Source organism: Trichoplusia ni, chromosome 2 (genome assembly GCF_003590095.1).
Source record: "Trichoplusia ni isolate ovarian cell line Hi5 chromosome 2, tn1, whole genome shotgun sequence".
NCBI lineage: Eukaryota > Metazoa > Arthropoda > Insecta > Lepidoptera > Noctuidae > Trichoplusia > Trichoplusia ni.
In genome coordinates, this window is record NC_039479.1 from 9183287 (window position 1) to 9194372 (window position 11086).

An 11086-nucleotide genomic window follows, 5' to 3' on the forward strand; every position below is an offset into this window, starting at 1 on the left:
ATAGTTGGGAAAAGGCAAGGCCGATGATGACATTTTTAATTTATTTTTAATTATCATCCCATTCATCCACAATGTAATAGCCACTACCTCTAAGAAGAATGTAGCGGTAGAGTCACCTTCACTCTCTCCTAAACGCTACTATTATTTCAACAATAAATAAAATAAATAAATAAACAAACCTTCACTGAATAGTTTCCGTACATATAACATAAACAATTTATAATATTTATGTAATATATTCAGGAGTAGCTGCGTGTGACATGTGCGCGGGTGCCGCCGGTGCCGGTCCGGTCTAGCCGTAGTGAATAGCAAACGAGCCGCGACGCGCCGTCTCGGACCGGACGTCAGGCCAATTGTACGTGAGAGCAGGATACATTTTAGAGATAGTATTTTGTAAGTGTTACTAACGGTTTAAGAATGCGTAATAGTATAGTAATATAAATAATAATATTAATAATACAATTTGAAATTCAAATTCAAATTCAGTTTTAAATGATGCTACGATTGGGTCCGAAATTAGTTGCGGAATATGCGTGAGTAAACCGTTGCATCATTTAACAATTTGACTAATTCTTGCAAATTGATATAAATATGTATTTGTAAAAATAAATAATATTTGATTTGGTAATCTTTATTAACGGTTTACATTACTTTCTAGTCGCGTTTTTTTAAACACAAAAATACACACTAATATCGGATACCTTTTTTAACGATCTAAATACAGGGAGAATATACAGGTAATTGTACTTTCCGAGAAAAAATAATGTTATGATACTTCTAAGCAGTAAGAAACAATATACGACCACAGAAAGTAATTTGATACCGTTATAGTATTTGTATTGTTGGACATTTCTTGGGTTAAGAGTGGGGTAGGATGACAGTTTCTATATAAGCGGCTGAATACCGGCGGCTCGCCCCTATTCAGCTGCCATCCGTCGTGCGAGATAGACGTAAGGTTATAGTTTAGGTTCTGTCATTTCTTTTATAAAGCAAAGGTACATCATTATTTCAGTTCGTTATTATTTTGTGTTAATCGTGTGCAAATAAGTATTTGTCTCATTTATTTTTGATGATTGTTTACATAATTGTAATTTTAGTTTTAAGGTAATAAATCGTGCTTTTTAAAAAACTCTACCCGCTTCTGATTTCTAACATCAGAAGTGGGATAAAAGATTCATTCCCACTAATATCCTGACTTGATTTTAACAGTTTTATTTCAACTGCGAATCACTTAGTTGTTTTATTTTGTCGTTTTTTTTTCATACCCTCTTTTGTTTTTTTTTTCTACCGTTAAGTTTGGTGTGTGTGTTCTCTTATTTTTCATGATTCATAATTTGACAATGGATAAACGGAATCGTTCCCGTTCTTCGCACCGCCGTTCGCGCGTGTCTTGTGAAAGATACTCGCGTACCCATCGCCGTACGCGGAATGGTCGTTCACGAAGTGATTCGCGTATTCGGTCACGGCATTCTCGTGATCGCTCGCGCACACGCACTCCGCGTCTCCGACGTTCGCGGAATCGGCGCACGCAAGGATGTCACTCTCGCAGCAATTCGCGGAGACGCTCGCCGCACATTAGGCGTTCCAGTGGACGGGACCGCGGTCACGGTTACGTACCACGTGGCGAGCTGGCGTCGCGCAGTGTGCGCACGCCGCCGCTGTCGCCTGTGGTCCCGCCGCCACCGAGCAATTGTGGATCCTGTAACGCTGTACTGGCGCGACTGGAGGCGCTGGAACAGAGTTCTCGTGTGCCAGCTTCGGAAGGACCAACCACAGTTGGACAAGGTACCGATCAAATTGTGGAGGCAATTCAATCACTGAAATCGGTGAGTACCCATAGTTACTATGTCTCGAACTTTGACCCCAGCATTCATGACGTAGATTCTTGGTTCCAAGAGGTCGATAGGGCCAAGTTAGTTAACAAATGGGACGATCGTGAATGCCTTTCTAGGATAGGTAATTGTCTGAAGGGAGACGCCAGGTCGTGGCTCAATGAGTGGGTGTCTAATGATCGTACGTGGAGTAATTTTAAATTAGATTTTAAACCTCTATGTGTAAAGAAAATCGATTCGGCGGGAATTTTGTATGAAGTCATGTCTTCTAACTCTGATAAGTATCAAACGTACGCCGAGTATGCGCGTAAATCCCTGCTAAGATTACGCATTGTTAAGGGCCTTAGTGACGATTTAACCACGGAAATTATTTTGAGAGGCATTGTTGACCCGCACGTAAAAGCGACTGCGACCAATGCAAACTTGAAACCCTCTGATCTAGTTAATTATTTATCCACTTTTGTAAAGCCATCAAAATTCACAGCCGCAAGTTTTCGGTCAAACGCCCAGGTTAATAACAGCGGTAAATCACAGGGTTTCAGGAAACGCCCAATAGGTCCAGCCAAATGTTTTGTGTGTGGTGATACCGGTCATAAGCAGGCTACATGCCCTAAGCAGGCGAAGCCCTCTACTTCCAAAACTACTAATTCGGATCCAAAGCCAAACGAAAAAGCGCCTAATTCTTCACTTGTTTGCTCTTACTGTAAAAAGTGTGGTCACGATATTAAGTCATGTTTTGCGAAACAACGTATTGATCAGCAGCGTAATAAAAGTAACGTTAATTTCTGTGCCGCTAGCTCGCAACGAAATGATATTGTCGTAGGAGTTATCCAGGGTATTCCAATCGATCTTTTAATTGACAGTGGCGCTATAGGCGTATCTTTGATATCTTCTTCGGTGGTTAAATATTTTACATGCACTAAGAAACCCATAAATCGCGAGATAAAGGGTGTAGGCGAGTCAATTACTCAAATAGATTCATATGTAACATTAACGATTGAGTTGGAAGGCATCTCGTTGGAGGTAGATTTATTAATTGTGCCGAGTAAGTGCATGAATGCACCTATCATAATAGGCACAGATGTGCTTAATAGGGACGGTGTTACTTACGTCCGGACCAAAAATACACAACGTATTGTTCGAAATTCAAGTCTTGTACTAGTGTCTAGTGTGGAGTCAAACGCACAACCAATGATTAATACCCCATTAACTGGGGACAATTTAGTCAAACTAAAAAGTATCTTAGACACATACTCGGAGCACATGATTTCGGGCACTGCGACGTCCACTGTTACAACTGGGTGCATGCACATTCAACTCAACAGCAGTATTCCAGTGAACTATCGACCTTACAAAATGTCATACGATGAGAAGTCGAAAGTCCGTGACATCATCCGGGATCTTATGTCCAAGGGCATTATTCGCGAGTCGGAGTCTCCCTATTCCAGTCCTATTCTGTTGGTCAAAAAGAAGGACGGCTCCGACCGCATGTGCGTTGACTTTCGAGCTCTCAATAAGATAACGGTCAAAGACCGTTACCCATTACCTTTAATCGATGACCACATTGATCGCTTGGGTAAGTGTCGCTATTTCACTGCGCTTGATATGGCTACAGGGTTTCATCAAATCCGAATTGATGATGAATCCGTCCCCTACACCGGTTTCGTGACGCCCGAGGGGCATTACGAGTACTTAAAAATGCCCTACGGCCTCACTAACGCACCAATAGTGTACCAGCGTATAATCGCTTCCACCTTGCGCAGTTTTATAGAACCTGGAAAGGTTTTGGTATACATAGACGACTGCTTAATCCTTTCAGACACTATTGATGACGGACTTCAAACCTTGAGAGAGGTTCTAGCCACTTTAACCGCGGCTGGTTTCTCAATCAACCTTAAAAAGTGTTCGTTTTTGTGTACCGAAATCGAGTACTTGGGACGTGTTATATCTAACGGGGAAGTGCGTCCCTCACCTAGTAAAGTCAAGGCCCTTGTAAACTCTGGTCCTCCACAAAACGTAAAACAAGTCCGTCAATTTTTGGGATTGGCGGGCTACTTTCGCAAATATATCCCCAATTACTCGAACAGGATGGCTTGCATAGCACGTTTGACTCGTAAGAATGTTTCGTTTTCTTGGGGACCAGAGCAAGAGCGCGTCAGACAAGAGATCATTGTTCGTTTGACTAGCGCACCCGTGTTGGCCATATTCGATCCAAGTTTGGCCACTGAGGTGCACACTGATGCGAGTAGCTTGGGCTATGGTGCCGTTCTGTTGCAAGTGCGTAAGGACGGTACTAAAAGCGTGGTCGGTTACTACAGCCAGGCGACCAAGGGTGCAGAGCCAAAGTACCATTCATACGAGCTCGAGACCCTGGCTGTGGTAAAGGCTCTAAAACATTTTAGACATTATTTAATAGGATCTCATTTTACCGTAATTACTGATTGTAATGCTTTAAAAGCTACTCAGAATAAAAAAGACCTGGTTCCACGTGTGGCAAGATGGTGGATTTATCTTCAAGATTTTAATTTTACAATTTCGTATAGAAAAGGTGCCATGTTGCCGCATGCGGATTACCTAAGCCGTAACCCTGTAAATAACATTGATAGGCCGCGTAACTGGGCTCAAATCGCTCAAGCCGGGGACGAGGAAACACGCAACATGATTCAGGCGTTGGAGCGAGGAGAATTAGACGCTTCACGATATCTAGTACGAAATGAGGTGCTTTATTATCAGTACAGTCGTGTTGGAGAGGAGACGCGACTTCTTTGCTATATACCGAAGGGACAACGCCTGAGTCTCTTGCGTGTATTCCACGATGAACATAGCCATATAGGTGCCGATAAAACCTTAGAATTAATACTGAGACATTTCTGGTTTCCCGGACTTAGGGCATTTGTTAAAAAGTACATTCGTCACTGTGTAACTTGTTTAGCGCATAAACGAGTCCCTCGCGCGCCACTTCAACCTATTTCCTCTTGGCCTAAACCTGATGTCCCATTTGACACTCTCCATATTGATGCACTTGGCCCTCTGCCTGTATCTAAGGGCTTCAAACATGTAATGCTGGTCATTGATGCGTTCAGTAAATATTGCTTACTTACGCCTATTTGCTCCCAAGATTTAGAAGCACTGAAACATGTCTGTCAGAATGTCATATCATTGTTCGGTACTCCTCGTCTGATAATATCCGACAGAGGGCGAATGTTTGAGTCCGCAAGCTTTAAGTCGTGGACGCAATCTCTAGGCATTTCACTTCACCATATAACACCCGAGATGCACCGCTCCAATGGACAAGTGGAGCGATATGTTCGCACCGTCTTGAATATGCTGAGGATCGAAGTAGCTTACAAAAAAACTGAATGGGCTGAGGAGTTGTGGCGTCTTCAACTAATCCTTAATCTGACACAACAAAAGACCACAAAAACTTCGGCTCTGAACCTCTTAATCGGCCATGAGAACGCTACACCAGCAATTCGAGTCCTTGTGCGAGATGTCGCACTTAGTCCTGCCTCAGAAAATCGTGAATCGAGAAGAGAGATCGTCAGACAAAGGACGGCCGAACGGCTAGCTAGAAACCAAGCGGCCATGGACTCTCAAGTTAACCGGGATAGGCGTCCCCCTCGTGTGTTTCAGGAAGGAGACCTGGTCTTTGTAATCAAGTATGCCCAGTCCACGGGGAAGCTTGATCATGGCATGCGCGGGCCCTATAGAGTGGTTCGTGTTTTGCCTCATGGGCGCTACGAGTTGCGCCTGGTGGCCGGTTCCTATGGCAAAACAACCTTTGCCGCTGCGCAGTACATGGTGCCTTGGGAAGGCGAGTGGACACCTGAGTCGTGTGCTGGTTTCTTCGAGGGTAAGCTGGTGCCGTTGACCAACTTGTGTGATACCCTTGAAGAGATGTCCTGGGGCAATGTTGCCTTTTGGACTCTATGGAGATGCCTACTATTCATGGGATTAGTAGTGTTGTTTGGCCTTTTGTCGGTGTGGTGCATCCATTGGGTGTACCCACGACCTCTGGAAGCTGGTCGGCTTTGCAAACCGATCAGTCGCTGTGAGATGTGCGCTCATAGCGTTCTTTATTAAGCATGCTAGTCATAGTTATTTTCAGTTATTTTAGTACCTAAGTTGTCTGAACGTTGGTGGTTACTAGAGCTGGAGTTATTTATTTACAAACTACAAGTAAAGATGATTAACTGGGCTACTAAATAACGACGTTCAAACCCTCTAATTCTATTGGTTATTCTAACACTAACACGAATTAACCCGCATGAGAACAACATGGGCTGGTGCCCTTGATGGTTAGTAATAGATTTACTTCATCCACAGACAATGACAATGATGATGGTGATAGTTTAGTTGAAGACCAGCTACTCCAGTTAGAGTCGCCTACACCAGAACCAGTACCAGGGCCCTCATCAAGACCAGATCACCTGGAACCAGAGGCTTCTCGAGGACTTGACATGCCCGATCTGAATTAAAGCCTGGCACCTTCTGGTTTACCTGACGAGGACGTCAGGATGTCAGGAACGGCCGTGTTGGACATTTCTTGGGTTAAGAGTGGGGTAGGATGACAGTTTCTATATAAGCGGCTGAATACCGGCGGCTCGCCCCTATTCAGCTGCCATCCGTCGTGCGAGATAGACGTAAGGTTATAGTTTAGGTTCTGTCATTTCTTTTATAAAGCAAAGGTACATCATTATTTCAGTTCGTTATTATTTTGTGTTAATCGTGTGCAAATAAGTATTTGTCTCATTTATTTTTGATGATTGTTTACATAATTGTAATTTTAGTTTTAAGGTAATAAATCGTGCTTTTTAAAAAACTCTACCCGCTTCTGATTTCTAACAGTATTATAATATTAGAATACTACACAAGTGAGTCAAGTACACAGCTACAATATTTATGCGTACAAGACCTACATGACGTGCCTAGTCATATAACTTAATAAATAATTTAATTCAGTTAGAAGACAAAGCGAAAGACGTCGAAAATATCTCCCATTTGTTAAAGTACTTAGTTAGAAAGAAAAAGCGATTAAAGTGTAAAATAACAATAAAGATCTCCAAATCTAGTATAAAATTAAAATTCATCAGTCGTTTATTCATTTAAGATGTGTTTATAGAAAAAAAAAAAACAACAAGATTTAGATTCTTTATTTTAAGTAGGTATCTGAATCTATGGAGTACAAATATACCAAAAAAAAAACATTATTTACCCATTCTGAATAAAGAATATTTAAAGGTTCTCTTAAAAACCACATATGATATGCTCGATTAAAAACGAACCAATTACCGACAACATATCTTCCACAGAAACAATCCATCACAGCCGTACGTTACCGTACCTTATAAAATAACATTTTGAATTATTCATACGAACGAGAAGCATTCAGTTCCTCGTATTATTTTCTGAACAAACTATGTGACGTCACACTTCAGAAAGGAGATGCTACAGTTACTGAGAAAGCGATTCTCCTTGCTCCTTTCCCCTATTCCGTGTCAGGGTCAATTTTTATGGACGACTTCGGTTATAAGATTATTTTTTCAGGTCGACTTTGATTCCGAGTGTTGTGATTTTGGCTTTGATTGATTATACTTTGATCATTTTGTTTGATGGTTAGAAAATAAGCCGATTGGGATTCGTGTGCTTTAATAGGGTGGAAAATTATGCCAGCTATGTCTGGAGGGATTTTTGTTTATAATTTTGATTCGGCTTAATGTTAAAAATAGCGTTGGTAAATATGACCTGGTGCTGTTTTCTGACTATTTTAATTTATACTGTCTTGCGTAATGTCTGTACTTTTGATAAATAATTAATAGACACCTCAATGATAATGCTGTTAAGCGTAAAAGCAGGTACATTTTAAATATTGCTCTCACAAAATAAAGTAGTTCTTCTAAAAGAATTTTAAAATCAAAATGAAGTCTGCTTTCATGAATGTGAATACGTAGAAGTTTTTACCCGGATACCTTAGCTGAGGTTTTTATGTAACTTTACGAAAATTGACATGGTATTTTATACGAAATACGTAATAAGTAAAACTGAGATGGATAATAATATTATATTCATTTTTTTGATGTGGATCGTTGGCTGTGACACAGCTATTTAAGGTCAAAATCTTTACGTTCCTGACATATTGAGAAGATTATTGCAAACTATTCTTAAAATATACCTACATATCCGGCAAAATCTTTAAGTATTTTTACCATTCTTAAGATAAAACAGAAATATAATCAAGATGAGTAGTTTAAGATTTCTGAAACACTGGAAACGAAAACCGCAACATTATTTCTTTGAACATTCTCCGGACACATGCATTACTCCCCACAGGTACACCAGTACATCATGATATGACCAACAAAATTTCACCGTCATAACAGGAAAGATGGTACAAAATAAACCACTCAAGATAAAAGCCCCACACGGAACATACCCCAAGTTATTTTTCAACTAACTCTCCATAATCAGAATGGAGCATCGTACTCAGCTCCTAAATAATGATTCGGTCCATTCGACCATTAATCCTTTCTGCTGAAATTTTCATGCTCTATTTGAAGGGTTAAAATGGTTTCGGACCTTTATTATAACAAGTGTTTTCAAGCCCTCTTACTTATGGATATTTTAGCATAGTGTTTTCCACTACGTAGTCTGTTTGCTCTAGTTGTGGACCATGCGCTTGTTTTGTTCCGGTATTTTTCCCCTGAAAAATTCAAGTAAACATGGACTTTTCACGCTATTTTGAAGATACCGATCTTAAGGAATATGTTGTAGGAGTTCCGAACATCTTGTGATTTTTAGAAATCCCTATACTCATTTTTAAATATTGAACTGTTAATAGTTATGCTAATAAAATCTAAATTAAAATATATGCGCTTGCATATTCAATTTTCTTTTACTACTAAAAGAAACAAAAGTTTAGTAACTTTCATAGACTAATTATTATTTTTTGTACATTTCAGATAAAAAATCTCAATTTCACACCTAAAGTCTACTTCGTTTACACCGTATCTACTTGCATCTAGACGTAAGTCTGGTTGAGTGTTACTTTGAGCCTCAGTGAAAGCAAGTGAAGCACGGCGATAAACACAAGTTGAGCTGTAATCCGGGGCCAATCACGGCATGCTCGCCGAAAGTCACGTTCGGCGGGACTCGCTCAAAATAAGCACGCTCTTGAGTATCGATTGACATCGGCGGGTGAGATACCTGACGGACCTGTGATCCTTGAAGGGTTCGCCAGTTACGTTTGATGTATAGATGGGTCTAGGTACTCATTGTATACTGCCTTTTTTATGGTGGGGGAATCCGCATGGCGACCGTTTCCTCGAGGGTGAGAACGGGTAGAGTCAGACTCTTACTGACTAAACTTACACCAGTGTGCTACGTCATCTGCGTTTTTGTGTGGGTATTTGGCAGTGCGTTGTAATCCTTCGTACATTTTTCTTTTCTGCCAACACTTCTGAAAGTAACACTTATGCGGTTTTGTAAGTATAAAAGCATTACACAGCGTAATGCTGCGAATCGCTTCAATAACTGTTGTGGATAGGACCCTTGTTTATTGACAGAAAAAAAAATGTTTCTTTTCTTGCGAATTTCGTTAAATAACTTCCTCAAATCAGTTTTTTTGAGAGAGATAAGTTTCTTGAAACTTCCTATTAAGATATAAATACATATTTCTAAGAAATTTCTCAAAAGAGGTTTAGTTTACTGTTAATTAAAAAAAAAACAATCCTGAATACATATAAATAAGAAGTTTTAAAAAGAATTTTCCTCGATTCCCCATTAAACATTGTAAGCTGTCTTTTGCAACAAATCCAACCTAATTAGAGCAGGTATAAATTTCAATATTAATATCTAGAAACACAGCACCTATTGTATACCTAGCTAGGATCAGTTTACTCGCTGTTCTCATTGCCAACTGAATTATACAATAGTTTAGACATGAAGCGGCTAGGTCTAAGACTGACGGTTTAATGACGGTGCATCTGTTTACAGGATAATCTGAAGGTTGTTTTATGTAAGTTTCGAAGGCTATTTTCTTGTTCTCACTTTGAAAATGTTTGCAATTAATTTTGTAACATCTCATTTTAATATTAGGAATAATATTCAAAAGAGATACTAAAAAAATATTGGAGAAGTTTGGGAAAGGCAGTTTGCGCCATACGCTTACATTATCATGTGGAAACAGTAAAAAAATAAACGTCCATTTTGAGCAAAAATCAACTCACAAAAAGACTTGACATCAGTATGCAGACATTGAGACCATTCTAACCGTATCATGAGTTAATCTCCAATCCTAACGCTTACGTAAAGATTAAATTGCATTAAATGCGCGCTTCATTTGAGAGGCTGCTCACCGGCGCTCCGCCCGCGGGACGCGACGGAGCCTATTCTCGGCAGGGCCGCTAACACATTCAGGTAAACTAGACAAATGTCTGGAAACGAGATGTGTTAGTTATTCGCAGCGCCTCTCCGCTTAAATTATGCAACATTTTAGAGTCGTACCTGCGCCGTGTTCCAGACATTTATTTACATCCTAAAGTCGACTTCACGGTCTGTGCGCGTACTGTGAACTCGTACGTAGGACTGTTGATGTGGTACAAGCGAGATGCAGCTACGCCTAGAGTAGTTGACCGTCTCGCTTTCATAGTCCTGTTTTAGGTACAAGTATGGTATATGTAGAATCCTGGCCTTAACGCTATCATGGTTCCAGAAAATAAGGCCTCGAAATAATTATAAAAAGAAAAATACTAAAACGAGACCTTGTCATTCAGATGTGTCACAAACAACAGGCAAATGGTGTTGTTTTTCATTATTATTTTCAAGTGGCGCTCATGCTCGTGAATTCTGCGACATCAATAAAAATGATTGAGACATTACCCGCCCGCAGCTCACCCACACATCGTAAACGTTGATATAACCCTCAGTGACAACGCCAAATGGCCGTACATGCACATATTAATTAAAAAATACGCGGGAAACACGCCGCGTCACATGATTGACGGGACCACCGCAAAACTCGGTGCAAAGGGGTTTGATTAATTCATTTAATTAAAACCCTATGGGGTTCGAGTAGTCCATGTGTGGGTGGCGCTCATTTAGAAAAACTTCTCGTCGACTGGTACCGCTAGATAATTAATGAGGTGTCGATTCTGATAATGTAGTAGTAATATATTTAGTCGTTGATTTAGAGTTTTTCTTTAGTTATTAAGCTGTATATAAAATACTGGAAATTTTGTTTTTATTTGAACATTGTT

General features: G+C 40.3%; 1 protein-coding gene across 2 annotated transcripts; it reads left to right on the forward strand.

Annotated features, from left to right (window-relative positions):
- Positions 1-846: 846 nt before the first annotated feature.
- LOC113506528 lies at positions 847-6670 on the forward strand. Of its 2 annotated transcripts, XM_026889374.1 has the most exons (3): positions 847-1826; positions 5466-5685; positions 6159-6670. In XM_026889374.1, the coding sequence occupies exons 1-3, from the start codon at positions 1323-1325 to the stop codon at positions 6308-6310; spliced, it is 876 nt and encodes a 291-aa protein (XP_026745175.1). In that variant the 5' UTR covers positions 847-1322; the 3' UTR covers positions 6311-6670. The 2 variants fall into 2 exon arrangements, with proteins under 2 accessions (XP_026745175.1, XP_026745168.1); XM_026889367.1 differs by lacking the exon at positions 6159-6670 and having other exon boundaries at positions 5466-5964.
- The last annotated feature ends 4416 nt before the right edge of the window (positions 6671-11086 follow it).